Source organism: Microtus ochrogaster, chromosome 21 (assembly GCF_000317375.1).
Source record: "Microtus ochrogaster isolate Prairie Vole_2 chromosome 21, MicOch1.0, whole genome shotgun sequence".
NCBI classification, from domain to species: domain Eukaryota; kingdom Metazoa; phylum Chordata; class Mammalia; order Rodentia; family Cricetidae; genus Microtus; species Microtus ochrogaster.
The window spans coordinates 28,211,347-28,238,066 of NC_022022.1; the positions used below are offsets into that span (position 1 = coordinate 28,211,347).

The 26,720-nt window shown below is 36.2% G+C and overlaps 1 protein-coding gene across 2 annotated transcripts in view; it reads right to left on the reverse strand.

The window, feature by feature from the left end:
• Gstcd (glutathione S-transferase C-terminal domain containing) overlaps nt 1-26,720 on the reverse strand; it is a 75,013-nt gene that overhangs the window by 37,270 nt on the left and 11,023 nt on the right. For both annotated transcript variants that reach the window (XM_013350068.2, XM_026784007.1), the window contains exons 4-5: nt 18,488-18,739; nt 12,186-12,279 (exon numbers count right to left, since the gene is read on the reverse strand). In XM_013350068.2, the coding sequence (XP_013205522.1) occupies nt 12,186-12,279; nt 18,488-18,739 (346 nt within the window). The remainder of the gene's footprint in view (nt 1-12,185; nt 12,280-18,487; nt 18,740-26,720) is intronic.

The following is a 26,720-nucleotide window of genomic DNA, read 5'->3' on the forward strand; positions in this document are numbered from 1 at the left end:
TTATGATTTTCTTTTTGAGAAATATAAGGATCAAATAATTCAGGCAACCTGTCTGAGAGAGCTACAGAGGGATAGGACATGGTTTTAAATTAGGCATACTTAAAAACTAAGTTTTGCCTATACTTCACTTTCAGACTCTTAGCTGAAACAACCTATGGTAGGTTTGATTAATCAGCAAACTTCATAAATCAAATATATATTAAAAATTAATCCTTGCTAACTGAGAACATGTTCATACCTGAGGCAACTGTAGGAATTACTACAGAACTAACACTTAACTGAAAATATGATAACAGTACATTTCCTCCTTTGATGCCAACTATTCTCAGTGAAAAGTATGTTCCCTCAAGATGACCCTTGGAAATATTTCAAACTTTTTTTCTCTGTTTAGACATTTTTATGTGGCTCACATTTCTTATCAGCTAAGGTGGAAGATACAATAAAATTTCGTAGATACTTTATTCTAGTAGGTTTCTAGCCAGACACAGGAGCACATATTAGCTTAGCAAGGAAGATTGTTATAGAACATCAAAAACACAAGTCTTAGGGGAAGGTAACGTGCAATGAACAAAGCAGTTGAATATTGCAATGGCACTCTTGTCCAACTTGAAAGCTCAGATCAAATTCCCTGCAGATTTCATCAGTTTTACACTTCATCATCTCTAGCAGTTTGCTGTTAATAAGCCATGAATGACCAATGGATACAATGTTTGAAGCTTCCTTATCATGGGGAATGTTCAAAATACCTTTTGTGTGCTCTGGTTAAGCAAGGTTGATTATTATTATTAACTTGTTTGTTGGCAGGAACAATATGGAATACACAATTAATATAACTTCTGTATGATTATTTGGAGTCTGGGAAGCCGGGAATGAACAAATGGCCTTCCTACTACAGATTAGTTAGTTTTCATCCTCAGGGATTGGTTGCTTTTATGCTCAGTTGGTCAAGGGCAGATTTGGCTCTGGATTCATGGTCAGGATGTGCTTCTTTGGTTGTCTCGTTTAACTTAAGAGTACTAAAGGCTAAAAATGAAAAACCTGAAACAAAAATTAATGAACTAAGAAATCTGCCAATGCTCCAAAAATTACAATAGAATTTCTCCTACAAAGAAAACTCACCTTTTAAGTTTTTTAATTATTATTTTTATTATGATCTACTGCATAGAAAACCTTTTGGGCTAGTCTAGCTCAGACAGCACGACCACGTCCAATCAGGTGAATATCAGACAAACTAAGGTTGAAAGATACCCACAAAACAATTGGTCTTATTTTTACAAGGCATTAAGGTCAAGGAAGACAAAGAAAGGGATTATGTGTCTGTGAGAGAGAGAGAGAGAGAGAGAGAGAGAGAGAGAGAGAGAGAGAGAGCGCCAAATGTGATAACGAACTGAAATAACTAAGAGGGGCCTTTTCTCTGCATGAAAACACATCAATGGGGTAAATTGCAAAATCCAAACAGGACCTGTGTTTTAGAAACTAGTATTATACCCATGGAAACTCAGTGGTATTTTAATTGTCTTGTTTGTTCGTTTGTTTTAAGAAAATGTAACTGTATTTTCTTTTGTTTCTGTTTTAATGTGCTCCAGGGTCCTGTGCATCCTAGGTAAAGGTCCCAGTTCTTCTTATTTTAGGAAAAACACTCAATAGTATGCACAAAGAAATGTAAGCTTTTCATCGGAAACTATCACAAACGGTTTAAGGGTAGAGGCAGGGACAATATATAAAATGAGAAATGGTCAAAATATTCATACTGGGAAACATGACTAAAAGTTAGATTAGAATTTTTTGTACTATTCTTGCAAGAACAAACAGTTTTAAAGCGTGTAACAGGAACACTTCGTTATGGTGTTACAAAACATACAATTCAAGTTTAGGAAAGGGTCCTTGACTTCATGGAATTTACCCCTTCACAGTTTCCCTTATCAAGAAATTAAGTTGTCACTTAAATATTTCTCTTCAGTTTATGTATATGAATAAAGAACTATGACATTACAGTTCTAAAAGCTAAAAATTTCAGTTTTTAAGCAAACAGAATACATAGCTTAAATACTTTGAATGTTTTCCTGTTACTTTCAAATTGGAATAATATTACAAAAATGTTGCCAGAAACCCTTCAGTTCATTGTAAAGTAATATTTAAGTATAAACTAATATTTAAGGATATACATACTTAAAACTTGAGGTTTTATAATTTAAAATATAATTTATATAAACATTTTAAAATCTAAAACCATTATTTTCAGTTTTAGTATACCTAACTTTAGATGCATTTATGCCACAAAAATCTGATGAATTAGGCTCTACTGGTCATGTAAAACACAGCTCCAGGACTTTCTGAAATTCCATGCTTTTTCTAGCTTCAAATGTGTCCCTTTCCCAAGTTAACTGTTAAAATTATGTTTCCGATGTGAAGATACAGATGCCAATAAGAGTAGTCTTCTTCCACCCCACAATTAGAATCAATCATTCCTCATGGGAGTTGCCATAAGTCTTTATTAAACACAGTTTATTGAGGATGTCTTAATATATACATTAAACACTATGCCAATATGAGCGATGGTACCCTCACACTAGGGAACCTGAAACAGAAAGATTATAAATCCAAGGCTATGTAAGAAGCTCAAGGCCAGTCTGTGATACAGGAGACCCTGTCTTAATCAGCCAACCAATCAAAAAATCAACCAACAAAACAACAACAGCAAAATCAACCAAGTCAAACCAAAATAAAAATAAAATTCACTATCTAAGACACTGTGATATCTGTAAATGGCAACCCAGAGCTGGAAATGTCATTTTATGCTGCAATAAACATGGTCTTCAAACATGACCAAACCATTATTTGGGAAAATGTTAACACCTGCTTATGTTTTCTTTGAAGTAATAGGGTAGACATGTAAGTAAGCAGCTCAGGTGTAGAACTATATTCACTGGGACGTACCCACCCAGGACTCATTATCCCTGTGTTTTAGTGTATAACCCTCTCAACTAGACGCTAACGGACTCAAAACAAGGAGTTAACTCTGAATAAACTGTGGTTTGCCATGGTATTAAGAATGTTAATATTCTTAAAAAGCATCAAGGATAATCTTTCAGTTTAAGAATACATTCAACTAAGATTTCAGGTAAACTTACTATTTCAATCTGTCACTCATATATCCCCTTAGTCAGGTGCCCACCATTGAGCTGACAGCTTCATGAATCATTTATTAGGTGACAGAAATTATTCAGGGGAAGACTGACTGTTTTCCATATGATAGAGTCCCTTGGGAAAACACTTGGAATCTGGCCTCAGGGAATGGAGATGCAGACACTTGCAGCCTGACAACAAGGCAAAGAAATGTATTGCTGTATTACCACATTTTTAAGCATCACATCTCAAAGATAACTCTTGTGTATTGTTACTATTTTCTTCCTCCGCGTACTCAGAGTACTCTCGCAATACCCATCCTACGACAAGCAGTCGATTACTTCTGTTAGTCACTGTGGTAGTTTGAAAGAAATTGACCCCCAAAAGAAGTGGCACTATTAAGAGGTGTGGTTTTGTTGAAGTACCTGAGGCCTTGCTGGGAGAAGTGTATCACCGTGGAGGCAGACTTTGAGGTCTCATACATGTACAAGCTAAGCCCAGTGCCTCAGACCACTTCCTGTTGCCTGTGAGTCAAGATGTAGGACTGTCGGCTACTTTTCCAACACCATGTCTACCTTCAGGCTACCATCTTGCATCATGATGATACCATTATGACTAAACCTTTGAAAATGTAAGCCATCCCAATGAAATGTCTTTCCTTTATATGAGTTGCCCTGGTCATGGTGTCTCTTCCCAGCAATAGAAGCCTTAGCTAAGACAGTCACTAAATCTGACTTGATGCTGGTAACACTGAAAGACATTAGATTTACAAACATGAATCTTGGTCTGAGTCCCCTCCTAACTCAGTCTATTTTGGGGAGAAAGCAATTTGAAGGGAAATCACCCTTTTTATTTAAACACAATTACTAACAATTAACCATGGAGGAGTAAGAGCAACTGGGCCAAGTAGCCTCCAACCTGCCCCATGAGCTACATTTTTTTTCAGAGGGGTTCACATGAATTACAATTCTTTTTAAATAGGCATGCTATTTTCCTTCAGCAATTAAAAGAAATTTTGTTGGCTCCTAAAGTCTGATGAAAACACACTGGTATTTTAATGACTTTGCTAAAAATACACACACACACACACACACACACACACACACACACACACACACAAACTAACCAAGTAGATCTCTGTGAGTTCAAGGCCAGCCTTGTCTACATAGCAAGTTCCAGGATAGCCAGAGCTACAAAGAGAGACCCTGTCTCAAAACAAACAAACAAACAACAATAAAACACAACAAAAACAAAAAAACTTGGCAGGGATATAAAGTTAGAATCTAGATGCTGTTTCAGCCTCAAAAGCCTTAGACTACAGCACATTCTCCTCTAACAGCAGCAGGTACTGTCTGAATCTCTAGCTACAGACTTCCAGGTGTTAGGCCAGGCATTTTTACCTAGAGAAGTGAGTGTGCATTAAAGGGAGTACTGGTGGCCACACACTCTGCTTCCCCACTCCTGCCTCCTGCCTGGGAATCAGCTTAGATGTGAGATTGTTCTGTGAAACCACTGCCATCCTCAGAAAGGTTTAAGAGGTCCTTTCTTTCGACACATTCACATATAGGCATGCACACTCAACAGAGAAATACACACATTCACATACAGGCATGCACACACACACACACACACACACACACACACACACACACACACACGCCACAATCAACCAAGAACTTGAATTTAAAGGTAAGGTGGTGCAGGCCTATAATCCCAGCACTCAGGAGGCAGGATGAACACAAATCCGAGGCCAGCCTGTTCTATGCACTCAGTTCAGGCTAGCCAGGGCTACACAGTGAGACTCTATCTCAAAAACTAAACCAACCAATGAACCAACAACCAACCAACAGTACCAACATGGGACCTACATAAATTAAGCTGCTTTAGTTTACATGTCACTGCTAACAATATAAACTGTACAAAGAAGAAGAAACCTAGAATGAAAGGAGACCAATTTCTTGAAAAAAAAAAGTACAAAACTCACTCTTCATGATCATGATCTTTAACTGCAGAGCAAGCATTATAATTAAATATTTCCACAATTATGAAGTATCAAAAGATATTTCATAAACTCCTGTTCTTACCATAATTATAACATAGGTACAGTCAACAAATGGGAAGTAGTTTGGTACAATATGATCTGCTAGCAGTCACAGAATAGTAGAAACAATGCTGGAAATAGATTAAATTATTTGATGTAGCACGGATAATAAAAACCCAGAGACAGATATTGGGGTTCAACCTGAAGATCAGAAAAGCAAAGCAGCCAAGCCACTAGAGAGCTCTTTCCTCTAAGAAATCCTCAGACTAGAAGGGAGCAAGTTCCTGTCTCATCTCAGCTTACATTCCTCTCTAGTGCGGGGATTAAAGGTGTGAGCCACCACCACCTGGATTGGTTTCTGCGCTGATCTTGTGTGGCCCAGGGTAGTCTTGAACTCCCAGAGATCCATCTGCTTAATCCAACATGGGATTAAAGGTGTGTGACACCACTGCCTGGCCTCTAGTCGTTTAGTTTTACCTTCTGGTGTTTAGGAAAGCTTTATTTATAAAACATAAATAAAATATCACTATAATTTGAAGTAACCACAATTCAGGAACAATAAAATCTAATTTGTCTAGGAAATGTGAAATTCTTAATATATTCATTTTATGTGATTTTAATCAATTTATTTCAAATTTCAATGGTTTAAACAAAAAATCAGTAATTGGAGGGTTATCACATCCTATCCCCTGAACCTTCTTCCTCACACCTTTGGTGTTTTTAAGCACCACTGTCTAGAACAGGTATGATCGCTAAAAGTAGCTTTCAGGGGAAGTTCTGTATGGATTTAAGTAACTTAAATGAACTATTCTTCTAAAATACTGTCAATAGATTTCCTTTCCCTAAGTCACTCAGTTTTATTTGGGCCGTGGTGATGCAGTTAGCACTGCGCTAACTGTGCATGTGGCTTCACAGGCAGAGATCTGCATGAACGCTCTAAGTGATGGCTATTATGACACACAATATGTGGAGACCTCGAGTCTTACTTAGTTCAGCTGATTTGACAGGCGTGTGTCTTTTTGTGTGGCACATAATGCGTGCTAGTTACTTAACCTCTCCAACAGCTTTGACTTTCTCATTGCAGGTGATGCCTAACATCTTCCTTGGCTCTGATTTCCCATTTTCCCTGCCAGCTGTCTCTAACTCAACCTACTCCCTGCTTTGAAGGCTTATTGCATGAGCTCCTGGAGAGGTTTCTTTGTCCTCTGACATGAAATGCACTTGGACAGTGAGGAGCTACGGTCTCTGCCCATTGTCAGAGCTCCTCTAAAAGCTTTGTGAAATTTTAAGTGCTGGTATTATTTAGTCCACAAAGAGGAGTGTGTGTGTGTGTGTGTGTGTGTGTGTGTGTGTGTGTGTGTGTGTGTGTGTGTGTGAGGGAATATGAGAAAATACAAATGTGGCCCCATGGAACCTCTGGTCAATAAATACTATTAATATCTAGTTTGTTAAATGTGTATACTGCTACAAAATACTATTTTCTCGTGGCAATATGCCAGAGCAAAGTCTTAGTAGAAAATAACTTATCTTTAACACAAAGAAGTGTCCTAGGAATTAAAAATGAAGAGCAATCTGTGTGATTATACATAACATGTTTATTTTGGCATGGAAAAGATACAAATTTCTATATTTATGAATAAAGAATATGGTCAAATTACAAATGTGAGTACAGATTTCTATATAAAACAATTTCTCCACAAACAAGTCTATAAAATATATGTCTATGTACTCTATGTGGTTCACTACTAGTACTGTGTATGTATGCTATTAAATACAGTTTTCTAACCATAACAACATTTTGTTTTTACCCATGCTTAAGGATACTATTTTTCTTTCTGACAAATCAATCTTAGACAACCACACTGCTTCAGTGCTTGTGAAATAGTGTGCTTGTGAGATAGTGTGCTTGCACAGCTCTGAGGAAGTCTCCTTGCTTCAGGATTCTTTGCAGTAGGAGCTGGCCTAATTAAATAAAATAATGAATGAGTTTGGGCACTGAGAGGAAGTAGTTTAAAGCACAGAAGAGAATAGTTCATTGTAGTTGAACTAATTTTATTATAACAGTCTGGAATAGCAAAGAACATGCCAATTTAGCTGAAAATGCTCATTAGTTTTTATAAGCAGAAAAGTAAGGACACTCATTATTAATGGCATCATCCCCAAATATAATTATGACCACTTAGGTACAAAAAATAATTCTTGCACATTTAGCACATTCAGCCATATTAAGAGGTTTTAAGTTTAAAAATGATGTTATTTCCTGTGAAATGTTTAAAAATATGTAAAGGAATATGAGTTAAATTATGTGAGAAAATACTTCTTTGTGAATGTGTAAAATAGAATTAGTGTTAACTAGAAACAGAAGCTGTCTTTCAGAGCTTTCTGGGAAAGTGTATATAGTTGGTATATACATTTGCCAGCATTTTCTGCAGCCAGCTCTTTTATCTTCAATGAGAGTGACGCTGATGGCTGCAAATGAGCACTTTATTACAAGTATCTTTGGTTCAAAGAAAAAGGTTTTTTCCATTTCTTATGATGCCACACAGTAACTTGAACACTACTTAAAACAAAAAATTAACCCATTAATAATTTAAATATTTATAAAATTTCAGCAAAAGCTGCTTCATTATAAAGCATCAAAGCCCATTAACTGTGGTATCCAATTATCTGTGATGATGGGAAAACTAATAAAATAGAAAAAAATTCCTAAAAGCCACTTTCTTGATGTGCACACATATCCCAGCCCTAAGAGAACGTGAATGCTACTGTTACATGGTAAGACAAACAGATGCTCTGATGTCCCAGGAAGGTCTCTGGATGGCAGTGTCCCTCCACAATGGCACTTAATCATTAAATGAGGAAGGATCAGAAACCTAGCCTAGTGCCGGTTTCAGAAACAAAAATTTCCTCACTAACATAAATCTCACTCCATTTTATAGAGATTGATACAATACAATCTGTATAAAATAATACTAAGTATTTATCTTTGAATCTGTAATTTAAGTTCCTTATCAACAAGTTCATAACAATCCTAAAATAACTGGTATAGACTCTCACATCTTCTTAGTGTGGTAACAAATGATTCCATGGGATTAGAAACAGATCCAAATCACCTTCTTTGTTCAGTAGTACTTAATTTGTCTTTTAATTGTACACTTGTCTTAATGAATAAACCAGATAAACATGTATAATCATATAGATATTTCGTCACATCAAGTATTATTTTTCAAAATTCCCCTTAAAACATACAGTATCATCAACTCTAGATACTGGCTGCTAAAAAACTTTTGTGAAGATCTATAAAAGGGTTCTTGAAGACTGTCCCTAGAGTAGAATATCTAACAACACTAGGAAGCTGACCAACCCAGGTACCACTCAGGCATAGACCAGGGCTATGAGTTTGTCCAGCCCACTGAATCTATGAACCAGGGCTATGAGTTTGTCCAGCCCACTGAATCTATGTGAAGGGGATGAACCTACAGATCCAAGACAACAAGGATCTCCATGACACAGAACAACAGGCTATCCAAGAGCAGCCCAGTGAGGGCCCACTATTGGTGGTGTGGCAGAGACCAGAGGCCGAGTCAGACCAAGGGCTCTTGGCAATGAATGCTTAGTCACAAGCAAAGCCACACCACAGATTCTATGATAAGACTCAGTCTGTTTTTGTTTTCTTTTCTTATTTTGTTTGGATTAGGTGGGGGAAGGACCTTTTGAATTTGGTTTTGATGGGGGGGTTGCAAGGGCAGAGGGCAGATTCAAGGAGATGGGGAGATAAGCAGATCAGAATGCATAAAGTGAAATCCACAAAGAATCAGTAAAAAAAAATCATAATACATCCATCTATAGTAGAGAAAAATTACACTTTTATCTATCTACCCAATGACCACACACCACAGTTAACACACATTTAAAACTGAAGAAAAGGAAATCTGGTTTCATGATTTATAAACAGAAAAAAAGAGATATAAAATGATGTATGACCCATTTCTTTAATCCCAGCACTCAAGAGGCAGAGGCAAATGGATCTCTGTGAATTCCAAACAAGTCTAAGCTATACCGAAGTTCTAGGCCAGCCAGAATTACATAGTGAGACCTTGTCTGAAAAATAAAATAAAATAATATGGAAGTTAAGTAAAATAAAATGAACCATACTGATGTGGGAGTGTCATATCAATCTGTTGATTTCATTGGTTAAGCAATAAAGAAACTGCTTGGCCCTCATAGGTTAAAACATAGGTGGGAGGAGTAAACAGAACAGAATGCTGGGAGAAAGAAGCTGAGTCAAGGAGTCGCCATGATTCTCCCACTCCAGGCAGACGCAGATTAAGATCATTCCTGGTAAGCCAGCTCATGGGCTACACAGATTAACAGAAATGGGTTAGATCAATATGTAAGAGCTAGCCGATAAGGAACTGAAACTAATGGGCCAAGCAGTGTTTAAAAGAATACAGTTTCCGTGTAATTATTTTGGAGCATAAGGTAAAGCTAGCCGTGCGGGCGGCCAGGGTGCCGGGGACACAGCCCCGCCGCTCATATTACAACACCATACACTATGAGGTTTTAAGATTTTAAGCCACATAGGGTGCTGGAGAAACAGAACAATTCACAGCTGATTGAAAATTGAGTTAAGACAGAAATTAAGAAAGATATTAAATTATTTTTAGAATTGAATGAAAATTAAAACACACATACTCAAACTAAGGGGACACAATGAATATAGATCCATTTCTATTACCCTGTACAAAACTCAAATACAAATGGATTAAGGACCTCAACATTAAACCAGACACCTGAATCTGGTAAAAGAAAGTGGGGAATAGGCTTGAACTCATCGGCATAGGAAAATACTAAAACATACCTAATTAAAAATAACAATTACCCAGTTAAAAAGTGGAGTATAGATATAAATAGGGAGTTCTCAAGAGATGAAACACAAATGGCTAAAATCACTTTTAAAGAGTTCAATACCCTGAGCCATCATGGATATTCAAATTAAAACTACTTTGAGAGTTCACCTTACAGTAGTCAGAATAGCCAACTTTAACAAAATATATGACAGCAGATGCTGGTAAGGATGAAGGGAAAAGGGAACACTTATTCACTGCCAGTGGTAGTGCAAACTTATAAAGCCACTATGAAAAATCAATGTGGATGTTCCTCAGAAAGCTGAAAATTGATCTACCACAAGATCTAACTATAGAATTCGTGGGCACATAGCCAAAGGACTCAACACCATACTACACAAAGGCCTTTTGAAAAGACATATGAGAACCCAGTACTATAAAAGTTTCCTAAACTATATACATAAATGAAAGAAATTCAAGTGAAGTCACCATATAATGGGGGAGACAAGTGCTCCAAATAGACAGTTTATACCATTAAGTGTTGGCAGAGGCTGTCTGTTCATCCTGGCTTCTCAGACCCAAAATAGTCACACAGAAACTATATTATTTGCAATACTGTTTGGCCAATAGCTTAAGCATATTTCTAGCAAGCTCTTATATCCTAAACTAACCCATTTCCATTAGGGTTGTGACCTATCAGCAAAGTTTAGGTGGAGGCATCTGTCTCCTGTGGTAGCTACATGGCTTCTCATTGACTCCCCCTTCTTTCTCCCAGCATTAATTTTAGTTTTCCTGCCTAACTCTATTCTGCCAAGCCACTGACCAAAAGAGCTTTATTCATTAACTAATAAAAGCAACACATATATAGAAGGACTTCCCACACCAACTAAGTAAAACCACCCTGTTTCCAGATTACATCTTGTTGAGTTATTGACTGAAGGAGTCCCATAATATCCTCCCCAAACATCACAGGCTATTGCCAACCTATTGGTTACCTTCCACAATCAGAAGGAAAGCCTCATTGCTCAAGGCAACACTTATGTCATGAACATGGAGAAATTGAGTTGGTGCCCAACTAGAGGCTCCCTTTACATGTTTTGTGGAGTGTTGGAAAGCACGGAAAATCCAGTCTTTTAAAAGGGCAAAGGGCTGAAAATCAGTGTAATTGGCACCAAGGCTGCCCTGAGGATATTTCTACCCATTAGGGACTTGCACTGGAATAGCAGGATAAAGAAGAGAAGCTTGTCCTCGACCATCTCTACAGAGCTGGGGCAACCATGACTATCAAAAGCAAAGCATTGGAAGCTGTAACCCCGAGAAAACATGTACAATAGTACCATCCAGCAACAAAGAAGGATGATCTCAGCTCCAAACAAGGACGGACAGACAGACAGAACTGGAAGCTAAAAGGCTAACTGTTATAGTCTTAAGTTCTACATTTGGAGATGTGTGAAATGAGGAAATATTACCTCTATGAGATTTACCCTTAACCCCAAACTGTTGAGAACCACAGATTAAGGTGAAACCAAACTGAATTCACACACTAACATTACAAAACCACAGGGAAGTAAGTAACCAAGAGTACATGCACCAGAAGAAATAATAGCAGAATTAAAATTCCATTAATATTAACTATACCAGTAAGTATCCAATGTAAAAATTATAAAATCAGGAAACTGAAATAGGACCATGGAAAGATTTATTTAAAACAAACCAAACATAATTTAGGACAATAAAATAAATAATTCTTTAGATAAACACCAAGCATGAAGAGATATTTATTTAAAACAAGATTTTAAATAATTGAGGATCTGATTATAAATTACTTACTATAGATTTAATATGATGATGAATCAATTTTCTTAATTTTGATTAAGTGTGATAAATGGAATTGTAGCTATTTATGATGTCATTTGTACATTCTAGAATATAATACAATTTGTTTTAAAATGTGTCATCAAAGGAAAAAAAAAGAATTAATGAAGTCAATGTAGGAAAATGTGGAAAACATTAAATTTGAGTGATATAAAATTCTAAAAATAAAAATAAAATGAAAACTCACTGGATAGTTAAATACAACCGAAGAGACATTTTGAGTATTGTAAGATGGTTCTGAAATGAGTATCCATACTGAACATAAAACCTTCACTATCAAGCAAACCAAAGCTCACCTTCCTTTGGGCTGACAGCAGCAGGAAGGCTGTTCCAGTCAAGGGTCCAAGAAGGACAAGGGTGTGGAGAAAACATCGCTTCAATACCTTTTTCCTAAAAAAGGAAGGAAGCTTTCCAAATTAGTGCTTAATAAAATCTGTTTTCAAAGGCAACATTTCTATTTCATGCACTGAAAATGATAATTAAAATTAATAGTATGTGGACCAAAATATTTAGTTCCATAAGAAAATAGAAAATGTTATAAAAAATGTCTGTTCAAAATATTATTTTGAAATCAGCATATTGCTATTATTTTTTATTTGGAATAATAAAAAGTAATGCTGAAAAAATGTAAAAGTAGTAAGTCAACAAATATACTAGGTCAAGAATGGAGAAATAGTTAAAAGCATTAGTTACTCTTGCAGAGGACCTGGATTTGGTTCTGAACACCTACATGGTGGCTCATAGCTATCCTTAACACTACTTACAGGGAAGCCAATGTCTTCTGAATTCCTCTGGTACCAAGTAAGTATGTGGTACACATACAAATATACACATATATACAAAACACCATACACATAAACAAATAAATCATACACATGTATGGTATAATAGAGAAAAGTCACTTGAAAACAAAATAAATTTATAGAGATAAAAAGAAACCTGACATTCATAGCCCATCAATGTCTACCTTTACACATGAAAAAACACTCATTTAAACTGTAAGCTACTTAAAAACTGTCAACAAAACTCACAACCCAGAATGTCACCTTATCAGTTTATCTGATGGTAGTATCTCTAATAGATTCTAAAATTTTAGAGAAAAACTATTTTTTATTCATTAAATTGTCTTTTAGGGTTCTTTCCTATATTAGAAATCATGTATTTATAGCTAGGCATGGTGAAACACTGCTTTAATCCCAGCATTTGGATCAGGAAATGAAGGTTAGCCTGGGTTACATAAGATCCATCTCAAACCAGTCAATAACCAACCAAACATTGTAAATGTATTATTTGTTCTATAGACAGTGACATGACATATATACAGATTTATAATATTCCAGTCACAAAATGTACCACATCCTACAACATAGGTGACCATAGTTCAAATATTATCATCTCTAGGAAGCCTTTAAAAAAAAAACGCAGCACCAGGGATGGTGGTACTCATCTCTAAGTCTCAGCACTAAAAAGTCTGAGATAGAAGAATAGCTTCAGCCCACAAGTGAGGCCAGAGTAGTCAACATTAAGAACCCTCACCTTTCTCAAGAGAAAATAAAACATAACAAGTAAAAAAACAATAAAATATTAATGGTAATTTCACCTTTAACTATCTAGTAACAGTTATTCATGAGATTACTTTCCATTATGAAAACTAAATTGAATTTGGGTCCAAAAAGAAAAAGAGAATACTAATTTTACTAGAAATACATATATAACTATAGATCTAGAAATCGAGTACTAGTTTCTAGAAGAATAAACAACACATCTCCCTGAATCACCTATCTCATTTGCTCTGATTTTGCTATTACTCATTTCCAATTTTTTTTTTTTTTTTTTTGGTTTTTCGTGACAGGGTTTCTCTGTGGTTTTGGAGCCTGTCCTGGAACTAGCTCTTGTAGACCAGGCTGGTCTCGAACTCACAGAGATCCACCTGCCTCTGCCTCCCAAGTGCTGGGATTAAAGGCGTGTGCCACCACTGCCCGGCTCATTTCCAATCTTATTCCTGCTTTAGGGTCTTTTTAAAAAAAACTACAACTATATTGAGTTACTACTTGTACACAACAAAATGTAACTTCCTCAAGTATACACACTTTAGAAAATGGTGTAGGAAGTTCAAAAAACAGAGTTTTGCCTGTGGTTTATTTAAGAGAGGTCTTCCTGATTCGGTGATAGCAATAAATAAATAAATAAATAAATAAAAATAAATAAAAATAAAAATGTGCAGTTTCTGAACAGCAACTTCCTGGGTCATGCTGCCAGCACAAACTCTGTCTCTTTAGGGAGGCCGAGCATTTAAATGGGTATGTAAGCAACGTGTTCCAATCTGCTTAATGGCTCAACATGGACCCTCTGCATACTTGGAACTAGGATGGTGTGCACAGCTTGCAAAGGCAGTGAACATGCCTCTGCCATGTTGGACTGGGTGGAGCAAGCAGGCAGGGCTATACTGGCCCCAGCCACACCCACTTAGCATTAAAAAAAAAGATGCTTCTGGTCAGAAAATAATTACAGATACAAAATAAAGACATATTTAGATTACAAAAAAAAACTTCTAAATGAATCGCAGTGTTGGATAAATGTATATAGGCTTGGGAGAGAAAAGAAAAAGAGTATAGGGAGTAATAAAAAGTAAATCATTTTTTAAAAAAAAACAGTCTTTAAAAAGACAGCAAACTTGTAGAAAAAGTAATAGAATAAGAAAAATAAGCCATGGAAAGAGGGATTATACACAAAGAGTCTGGATTATGTAAACTATAGTATTTTCTTTAAATTATTTGTGAAAGAGCTAAGTACAGAGAGTCATTTCATTGTGTGGACTGCTAAGCTAAACCAACATATATTAGAGGTATCTTAATTCCAAAATTTGGGTCTAAGGATTTGCTACTTTGGAAAAGAGGTTCTGCTTTTGTTTCCACAGAGGATGACAACCTGTGGAATCCTTCCAGACTAATGTGGTTTGATGGACCAAGACCCCATAAGAGGTCGCCTTAAATGTCCCCCCCAAATTACTTCACCCAACAAAAACCAGGAAGCATTTTGGAAAGAACTCTGCCCACATTCCCTAAATGAGTGTTTATAAATGTTTGTTTATATTTAAAGGAGGATATGCTATAGACATTTGCATTGGTATGATACAAATTTAAGATCGATCTTGTTTTATATATATATATATATTTATATATACACACATACATATATATGTATATATATTTCTGCTCTTGATTAAAGTATTGTGTTTGTGCATCTCATTTAGAAATGTTATGTATAATTAAGAAATATAAATTAATAGATAACCATATATAATAGTCAAATTTGTAGTCATGTTAGTTAGGTTTTCTAGATTGATGGAGGAAGGTCATTGGTTAATTAAATAAAGAAGCTGCTTGCCCTGATAGGTTGAAACATAGGTGGGAGGAGTAAACAGAACAGAATGCTGGGAGGAAGAGGAAGAGAGGTCAGACTCGACAGCTCTCCTCTCGGGGGCAGACGCCTCAGAGAGACACGATGCTCCACTCTTGCGGGCAGAGGTGAGAGCTCTGCTCTTTGAGGCACATGCAATGAAGCTCCGACCCAGGAAGGACGTAGGCTAGAATCTTTCCAGTAAGACCGGTGCTCACTAAGACCGGTGCTCACAGATTATTAGAGTGGGTTGATCGGGATATCAGAATCAGCTGGTAAGGGCTAGAGGTAAAGGGCCAAGCAGTGTTTAAATTAATACAATCTGTGTGTTGTTATTTCGGGGCATAAGCTAGCAGGCGGCAGGGGTGCTGGGAAAGCAGCCCCGCTGCTCTAATTACTACACTAGATAAATAGAGACATATTTCAGTTAGATAGGTATTCTTCAAATATTTCAGAGACCTTCAGAATATGGCATTTAAAATATTTTAATAACTTAGGGCTTTTCATAACAATGAAACACATCTGCTCCTGGCAGCACCAATCTACTTCAACAGGATGATAGGCATCAAAGAGGTTCCTTATGGAGTTTGTTAGCCATTTGGGCAAGAAACTGCTCTTTCCTGGACTGCTTGATGTTATGCTGTATGAACTGGACATGCAGGACCGAAGAAAAATGACTGCTGAAGTTGTCTTAAGAAGGTAAGTCAGTCCTTCAGGGATCCTGCTTCACGAAAATGTCTGCCAGACATTCTGCAGGACACAGAAGAAAGTGACTGACCAACTGCCAATATAGGTGGAACTGTCTTTAAAATTTCCTGCTTCATGTAAAAGTCTGCTGGATATTATGGGCCTGTAGGCCCAATGACACAGAAGAACTTTTGGTGACTGTCTAGGCAGCGACAGGTCTCTGTCAATTCTAGAGTTTGGATGTTATTTACAATGCACTTCCTATTTACTTAGGTAATATTATATCCTTCTGGGATCTTTGATGGAACTGAAGAATAGACAGTTATAGTTTTCCTTAGTTATGTAAGAGATAAAGTAGATATAAATATTATAACTATAATTCTTGTTAGATAACTGTTTTGTTATATGTAATTTTACTATGTTAAAGTTAATACTTTCCTTTTTGTTTAAACAGAAAAGGGGAAATGGTGTGGAAGGTCCTTCTACATATGTGTTGTTTTTATTGGTTAATGAATAAAGAAGCTGGCTTGGCCTGTGATAGGGCAGAGTAGAGACAGACAGGGGTGGGCGACTAACTGAATGCTGGGAGAAAGAAGGCAGAGTCAGTGAGAAGCCATGGAGCTGCCAGAGGAGAAAAAGAGAGCAGCGAGCCAAAATCTTACCTGTAGTCCATGATACTTGTGGTAAAAGATAAAATAATAGCAACGGGTTAAGATATAAGAGTTAGCCAGAAATATGCTTAAGCTATTGTCCAAACAGTGATTCAAATAATATAGTTTCTGAGTGATTATTTTGGGAGTCTAGGTAGCCAGGAAATGAACAAGCAGCCTCTCCAACAACAGAAAAGTAAATTGAGGTATTCATTTTTCTATATTTTTAATCTTTAAATATAATTTAATGATTTATTTAAATTCTACTTCTTTAAATCTATTTATTTAAATTTAACTTTAAATCATCATCTTAAATTTAAAGACTGCAATCTTCCAGAACAATAAAGGCTATTGCCATTGACCGTGGCTACCTCCCAGAACTTAATGGCAAGACCTAATTTTTAAAGACACCATACACTAAAGAGACAGGATTTGGAGGAACTGAGCTAAAATGATCTGAAAGCTTTAACAGTATCTATAGGTACCATGCAAGCTACCAAGGGAGAAAAGCAATCAATAGTTCTCCTAAGCTGTAAAGGCTATGAACCACAAAAATGACAAGCATGGATGATATCCACAAATGTGCAATAGTGGAGTCTTCATTCTATGGTTAACCAATAGCTATCTAACTGGATTTAAGGCCTTAAGGCTTATTGGAGGAGTGAATTCATGCCTAGTACTGTAAACATAGCCAACTACCTATGGCTGTTGACATCATGGACCCTAAGGAGAACACACTACTGCCTAACTAAATTCTAAATACTTAACCTTAAACTCACAGATAAGGGCAGCCTCACCCCAACCAAAAATGCTTCTGTTTGCAACAATGAAAACTACTGCAGAAATCCACAAATGGTCAAAATGCAAAGAGTAAGAAAGAATACGTTATGTGCCAAGCCCAGCTGATACAAATATAACACAAGGCCTAAGGCTCAGGGAGCATTGAAGAAAGTACAGATTATATAATATCTAGGGGGCTAGTATGTTTTCTTCAAGATAGTGTCTTCGATATATGGCAAAGAAACTGCTCCCATAAAATTATCATGCCAACTTCAGATTAGGGAAATACTACATGGCACTATCACTAGATGAAAACTTATAGGCAGTTACAGCTACTGAGAGAGAACCAGTCTGCCTCAAAAAAGCAGTCCCAAGTGGACACCCTTAAACACAAATAAATACAAGCAACATTAAGTGGATTCAGTGGAGTTTTTGTTTTGTTTTGGGACTTATGTGCGCACGTGTGCATGTGCGTGTGCGTGTGTGTGTGTATGTCTGTCTGTATGTATGTAATGAGAATGATTAAATAAAAGGCCATGAATTTAAGAGGTGGAGTGACACAAAAAAGTTGGAGAAGAAACAGGGAAAATAGAAATGATATAAATACAGTACTCATGAATAAAATCCTCAAGGTTGAAGTTAAAAATACTCAAATCATGACACTTGTATGGAAAATAGATGGAGATTATCATGTTATTCTAAATAAACCAGACCAAGAAACATTAATTCAACAAATAACTAAAATCAAGACTGAATCCAAGTTCTGTCAAACAGCAAGCCTAGGTTAAAATGATATAGTTGACCAGATATGGTTACATTGGTCTACAACGTGAATATTTTAAAATGCTTTAAGAAAGAATACTACTTTTAAACTATGTATTTTTGCCTTGGTTCCAAAGACAAACAGCATAAAAACTATTCAATTAATTGAGGTTTATCTGAACACAAACCTAGCAGAAACATTATTTGGTAAATAAAGATACAAATAGCTATATGTAAAATGTATAATAGATAACATGAGAAAATGATTAATAATTGGGAAAGAATGCTCAAAGGAATTTAAAAATAAACAAGCTAAATACCATTAACTTGGTCATAGTTGGTCTTGGTCCTCCCGTAAAAAAAGGATCATTTTGTTCCTCTACGGCTATCACTTCATTAGAGTTCAGGTATGATTTACTTGCAGAATTCAGCACTTCAGGCAAACACAGAAAGTGGATCCCACACTTAGAAGCTGCTGTTTTTACTTTTGGCACTTCCTGAATCCTCTGATACCAAGAGGCTAGGAGTGGAAACTGTTCCAGCTTCTCAGAAAACTTCTTGCAGATAATTACCTGGAGAAGAAAAAGGATGTTTTAAAATACGTATTTTTGACTGTTTATAACAGTGGTAATGAAGTATCATAAAACTCACACACCTCAAAGGTAACATTCAAACGAACTTCAGGAAATTCAAACGACTGCAAAACTACCACCCCAATCCAGTTCTAGGATCCCATAACACTTCAACAATCTGCAGTAACTTTCTGCACATAACCAGTTGCAGGTAGCCAGTGGCTGATTTTCAATGTTTATAAAGCTGCCCCTCATACAAGTGAATAGAATTAAAAAAGTAATTATCTTTTTCACCTAGCATTACGTTTCCAACACGCACTCATATTTGTTCAGCAGCTCTGTGCTTTCTCTGTTAGCAGTACCAGTCATCATTGTGAAGAGCCAGCCTACGGTCCTTACCTGAAAACGCAGTAGCTGATGGACACCAGCATGTTTCTAGGTATTCGCTATCATGAAGAGAACTGGTAGACTGACACTACTGAATTAGTCTCCATGGTGGACATACCATTTTATATCCCCACTGTGGAGACTCCCATTCTTCTACATCTATTTTATTTTATTTATTTTCAGTTTTTCTGTATGATGTATTAATGATATATGTGTGTAAGTACAGGCACTTGATTGTTACCTACAGAAGGTATTTGGAGGTCAAAGGACAAACACAGAAAAAATACTATTTCTCTTTCATAAGCTCATAACTCCCAATTAATGAAAATCAAAGAGAGTGAGATTACTCAAATGTAATAAATTTCCATGTCCCACAATAAGAAGGAACCAATGACCACGCAGAGAACTCAAATAAGCAGATGAACAAGGCAAGAAAATCAATTCAGGAATGTAATTAAAGTAAATAAAATGGTTAGTAACTTGGAGAAGAAATTTAAAAACAATAGAGGGAAAAAAAAAGTAAGGAAATTGAGACTCTGAACAAGAACTAAATTTTTGAAATAAAAGGATCGATTTATCAAATAAAAACATAATAGAAAGCTTCTTCTTTAGGGGCTAATAAATTAGTTTAGTGGATAAAGTGCTTGATACACAAGTGGACCCCAGTGCAGATCATTGGCACTCATGCTAACTTACACTCTAATGCTGACAGGAAAGCATCACTCAAACACACACACACATACACACACACACATACACACACACACCCGTGTCTTCATATCATCATTGCCATCATCATAGCCACACACAACAACAAAAAGAAACAAGACTAAGTAAGAAAACAAATTTCAGGGACAGAGAACAAGTCATGAAAATAATAAATTCAGATGTAGAGATGTTACCAAAACTTTCAAGGTACATTCATGAGACCAAACCCAAGAAGAAAGATGGTAAAAGAAGAGACTGACATAAAATATAAATGCATAGACAATTTATTCAATAAAATTGTAACAGACATAATAAAGGGATAAACATCCAAATTGAGAGGTATTTATAACTCCTTAATAGTTATGGCCAGAGAAGAATCTCTAAATAACATAACATAGTTAAGATGTCCAAAGATGCAAAGCAAAGAATCAATGCTAAAAGCAGTAAGGGAAAAACGCCAACTCACATACAGAGGCTTCAGAAACACCAGAAAAATGAGCAATTCTAAATGCCAAGAAAGCATGGAATGATCTATTTCAAGCCCCGAAAGTAAATCAACCAGAATTTCTATAAATAAAAAAGATTATCTTTTCGAATGGAGGGAGAAATATAAGCAGTTCAGAAAAGCACATATTAAAGCAATTCATGTCAACCACACCAACACTGGAGAAAATTTTCTAAGTAACACTATAAACAGAAGAGAAAGAAAAGACAATTTCACGTAAAAGATGTAGGGAAAAACACATTCCATGCAAGCAGCAGAAGAATGAAGAATTGTAATAAATCCATTGTTTCGAACATAGCAAACTCTTATTCTAAGGAGGAGAAAAGAAAACAAATACTCATAATTCAACCAACCAGAACCAAGAAACCACATCATAGAAAGTAACAAATCAGGGCTGGAGAGATAGCTCAGTGGGTAAAAGCACTGTCTGTTCTTCTAGGAACCTGGGTTTAGTTCCTAGTACCCACATGGCCGTTCACAATTGTCTGTAACTCCAGTACCGGAAGAATTGTTACCTTCACACCAATGTACATAAAATTAAATAAATTTAAGAAAGTAAAAAATCTCAATAATGGCTTTATTTTCAAATGAATTCACTAGTTAAAAGATACAGACTGACTGGATTTAAAATAAATAAACAAAACAGTATCCAACTCTTTTCTTTTTTTCTAAGAAATACACTTAGCTGCAAAAATGTCCAAAAATGAGTCAAAGGATGCAAGTCAACCTACTAAGCAATTAAAAGCAGTAAGCAAGCTTGTGAAAGGATTTTCATAATGTAGTTTTCAAAGCAAAAGTAGCAGAAGAGATAAAGAGGACAACTACAGGTTAATAAAGGGAATAATCCATCAAAACGACAGAACAATTCTAAGTATTTTTGGTACTGAATCTTAGAGCTTTCAGTTTCATAAAACAATGAAGGGCACAAAAGGCCACAAAGGTCCTGATATAATAAGAGACTTCAATATCCCACTCATATTTAGATAGCTATTCCAAACTAATAATCAGCAAAGAAACACTAAATCTAAATTATACCATAGATAAACTGATTTCAATAGATAGCTACAAAATATTACATCTAACAAACAGAGATCACACATCTTCTCAGGGGTGCATGTAACCTACTCTTAAGTTGATCACATTATAGAGCACAAAGCAAGATTCCACAAATACAATAAAGAAAAAAATGTATCTTAAGACCACAGTGAAATAAAACTGGAAAGCAAGTACAAAAGTACTCAGAAAGTACACAAAGAAAATGGACACTAAACAACACACATTTGAATGAACAGGGCCATTGAGGAAATCTGGAAATATATTTAAAAAGTTCTAGGATCAAATGTAAACACAGCCCATTCAGCCAGAATCTCCTGATATTTTCCTAAAAGGAAAGCTTACAGCTCATAAGCCAGAGAGATCTCAGAAACCCTAATCATCCAACTCAAGATTCTAGAAAAAGAAGAAGCCAAATGAAAATGCACTAGATGGATCTTAAAAGGTTATCAAAATGAACAAACCCTAAGCCAAATAACCAGAAGAGAGACCAACACAATAACATAAGAGGTGAAGGGGAAGCTATAAGAACAGGATCAAAGTCAGGTGCTGGTGGTGCACACCTTTAATCCCAAGCACTTGTGAGGCAGTGGCAGGTGGATCTCTGTGAGTTTGAGGCCAGCCTGGTCTACAAGAGCTAGTTCCTGGACAGTTAGGACTGTTACACAGAGAAACCCTTTCTTGAAGAAAACAAAACCAAAACAAACAAACAACAAGAACAAGATCCAACAATCCTCAAACTTAGATGATTATTAGGAAATACTATGAAATCGTATCTTCCAAAAAGCTAGGAAATCTAGAAGAAATAGTTTTCTATACTTATATGAATATCAAAATTAAATCTGAAAGATACACACAATTTTACAATATCAAAGCAAGCAATGGGGTTAAAACAGTATCTTAGTTACTTTTCTATTGCTGTGATAAAACATCATGATCAGGCAACTTAGAAAACATTTAGTTTTGCTTACGGTTTTGGGGATTAGAGACCATGATGACAGAGCAAAGGCATAGCAGCAGGAACAGCTGGAGCAGCAGCTGAGGGCTCACATCTTGACAAGCAAGTAGAAGGCAGAGAAAAAGAGAGAGAGCAGGCACTGGGAATTGTGCAAGTCTTTTCAAAACTCAAAACCCATCCCTAGTGACACATACCTCCTCCAACAAGGCCACACCACCTAACCATTCCAAACAGTTCTAACAACTGGAGACCAAAATTTCAAATATATGAGTCTCTGGGAGCCATCCTCATTCAAACCACCACAAACAGTACTGAAAAGTATCCCCCAAAAGAACAGCTTTATATAAGATGGATTTACTGATGATGTCTGCCCAATTTTAAGGATGATCTAATATTTTTTAATTTGTGCCATAATGTACAAAAGGGAAGAATGTTACAAAGGCAGTTTTAATCTGATATCAAAACTGAATAAAGATACAACATAAAAAAGAAAACTATAGACAAATTTCTCTTATAAACAAACATAGATGCGAAACTCCTCAGTATGCCTCCAAGTTTAATTCAAGAACTTAGTAAGACCACACATCATGACATGCTAGATTCATCTCAAGAATGCAAAGTTAGCTCAACCCTAGGTTTAAATTTCTCACTATGTACTGGGGTGTAGTGATACATACTGGCAATCCTAGTGTTTTGAAGGTAGAGACACAAGGATCAGAAGTTCAAAGTCATCCTCAGCTACATAAGAAATCTGAGGCTAGCCTAGAATATGTGTGTCTCTGTCTCAAAACCAAACAGAAAGCAATAAGTACATATTTTTACCTTATTGTTTTCTTAAACTTATTAATATTGAATGCATATGGTACAAGTGTGCCAAGACATGTTTGTGGAGGTCAGAGGATGGACTTCAGACATCTGTTCTTTCCTTCCACTGTGGGTGCCATGGGTAGAACTCAGTTTGTCTTGCTCACACAGAGCACATTCATTTATTTGCTAAGCCATCTCACTGGCCAGTTTGCTCTACTTTAAACCCGAGCTCCTCTGTAGCATCAGACTTACTCAGTGATAGTCAAGTTGATAGCCTACCTGATTACAGATGGGGAAAATCCTGTCAATTAGAAACACTTTGGCTTTGATTAATCCTAATCAAGGAAATGGCATTTAAATTTATCTAAAATGAAATGCAAATCATCTGAGATGAATGGGGCCATCTGGACGACCTAAAGTCACCTTTATGCAGGTGAATCCAATTTGGATTTGCTTTCTTGAATTAAAAATCAAATACTCTTATTTTCTCTGTAGCATTTAACATCACTTTATATAAATATTATTTGTTTGTTTACTTGTTAATTTCTTCGTTCTCCTAACTAGAAAATTAACTCCAATGACTTCTGGGATCTTAACTGCTTTGCTCAGCATTGCATTCCTAGTACTTATAACAGCTCCCAATATATACACTTTCAGTAATGTCTACAAATAATGAACTCTTGAAAAATTAGAAATCATAAATACCAAGTCTTTCAAAATGTATGACTGCCCAAAGATTGATGTTCATAGTAATAAAAGGGAAGAGTTGGTGATAAATGAAACTAGAAATCATTTGACTAGAAAAAGGCAATCACAGGACATTTAAATTACCAATCAATGCCTAGACAGTTCCCAAATCTGTCTCTTTCCTTGATGATTAATTCTGAAATAATTTTGGTTGCTGTTCTTGTTTCATTTCACTTTTGACAACAAAACAAAAGGTTCCTTAAGAAAATAACAGTATCTCCATACTGTACAAACTACAATCTTACAGAGTTTCATTAGAATTCTTTTTTTTTTTCTTCCAATGGAGATACCTAAGAAAGGATGATATATAATAAGAACAAAGTCTTGTTTCTGGGTCCTTATTAGGGAAAAGGAGAACAAGCTTCAAAGTAGGAAACATGCAGCTATAAAAAACCAACTGGAAGGTTGCAAAATCTAACCTGCCATGTACATGCTGGTATTTTCACCTGGTTCTTTTTTTCCACTGAGGACAAGACAGACAGACAGACTGATGACAAATGATAGATAGATAGATAGATAGATAGATAGATAGATAGATACATACATACATACATACACACATATATACACACATACATACATACATATCTACACACACATAGACAAACTCTAGTAGGAAAGAAAATGTCACATATGAATTTTTCCATCATTGATAAGCAACCAATTTTAGAGAGAAATATTCAAGTGAGAGAAGAAAATTTCTGATTTGATAATTCCCAGTATGGTTAGTTCTTAAATGACCACATTATTATAAATTACAACTGAGAAGTGTTTGTAATTTTTAGGGGTTTTTTTGGCATTTAATACTGGAATTTATAGTATTATAAAGATAATTATAATAGCAAAGCAAAATTAACAATAATATCAATTACTAACATTCAAGCAACTCAAAATTAACCATAATTTTCTTCAGTCCTTACATTGATCTCATTACAGAGTATGTTAATCAGCTTTTCATCACTATAAGAAAATTACTGAGGACTGGAGAGATGGCTCAGGGGTTAAGAGTGCTGCCTTCTCTTCCAGGGGTCCTGAGTTCAATTTCTAGAAACCACATGTTGGCTCACAACCATCTATAATGAGATCCGGTGCACTATTCTGGCATACATGCATACATACATGCAAAACACTGTATATCTGAAAAATAAATCTTTAAAAAAATTACTGAGATAATAAACTGTTATAGAATATTTTTTTTGTACACTGTGAAGATGTGTCACTTAGATTGGTTTAATAAAATGCCGAATGGCTAATAGGTAGGCAGGATTTTGGGGGTAGAAAGGATGCTGGGAAGAAGAAAACAGAGTTGCCAGCAAACAGAGAGGGAACAGACATTCAAGAAAAGAGGAAAAAGCCGTGAGTTGTGTGGCAACTTGAGAATAAATAAGAATGGACTAACAAGTTGTTAGAGCTAGCTAGAAAGAAGTCTAAGCTATCAGCTGAGCTTTCATAATGAATAAGTCTCCGTGTTGTGTCGTTTATTTGGGAGTGGCTGGCAGAACAGAGAAAAACTAGTAATAAAATGGCATACAATGTCTGGGCATATATTTCCACACAAGACCTGAGAAAGCTGTAAAAAAGTTTCTAAACACAATTCCACAGTCTCTCCTGAGGGCGGTGGTACAAAGACATCTCTCAGCCACTGCTTGCGGGCTTGCACTGACAGGACACCATGAGTTAAGCTTAAGCTGTTCAGCCATTTAAGGTTTTGCTCATGCAGACAGAAAAGGTTACAGATAAGAACTAAAGCAGAGTCATATGGAAAAACCCCCTAGAGAGGTTACAGTATGTTTAACAATGTGCATAGTTTTAAAAAGAAAAGAGCATAAATAGTCATAAAAATAGTTTAAAATAATAGAGTAATATAGTGACATTTTATTTGTGTTTTAATAAATAAAGTTTGCCTGAAGATCAGAGTGAAAAGCTAAGCCACTAAAGGCCAGGGAGTGGCATCACACACCTTTAATCCCAAAACCCAAGGCCTCCCTGGGCTACGTGAGATTGAATCTGTCTAAAAAGAGAAACAGAACTCACACAAAGGTGTTCCCAGCACTCAAAGCACTAGGGAGGTAGAGACAGGAGTGATACGGCTGGGCAAAGAGAAGTATAAAGTGCAGGAGGAGACAACAGCTCACTGAAGTCTGAGGTTTGGTGGAGAGCATTGCAGTCTACAGACATGCTGATGACAGGGTCGCCCCTTTGATCCTTAGTAGAGGTAAGAACTCTCTAGTGGTTTGGCTGCTTTGCTTATCTTCAGCTTGAACCCCAATATCCACCTCTGAGTTTTTATTAGTCACACTACAGAGTAAAGTCTTTAAAGAAAAAGTAAGGTAATAAAAATAATAAAAGAATAAGCCACGTAGAGATGAGTGTGAGATAAAGTGAACTGGCAGAGAGAGGTCTGAGAGATGAAGAAGAAGCATGAGAGAAGTGTGAGAGAGTAGGTGTGAGTGAATGGTGTGGAAGAAGGGTGTGAGTGTGTGAGTGTGAAAGAGCTCTGCTACACAGAGCTGTGTGTAGGAACTGTGTAAAGTGCTGTACAGTGAGAGAGATGTAAATGAGATGTATAGCTGTGGTTGTGTGGAGATTTGTAACTGTGTAAAGGCAAGGAAGATGAAGCTGTCTAGAAAAGAGATGAAGAGAAATGTATGTAAAAGGTGTGTTTTCTTTGGGTTCACCTTCTTATTTAGCTTCTTTAGGATATCAAAATATAGACTCACTGAGCTTTATTTGTGGCTAGAAACCAATTATGAGTGAGTACATCCCATGTTCATCTTTTTGGGTCTGGGTTACCTCACTCAGGATAGTATTTTCTA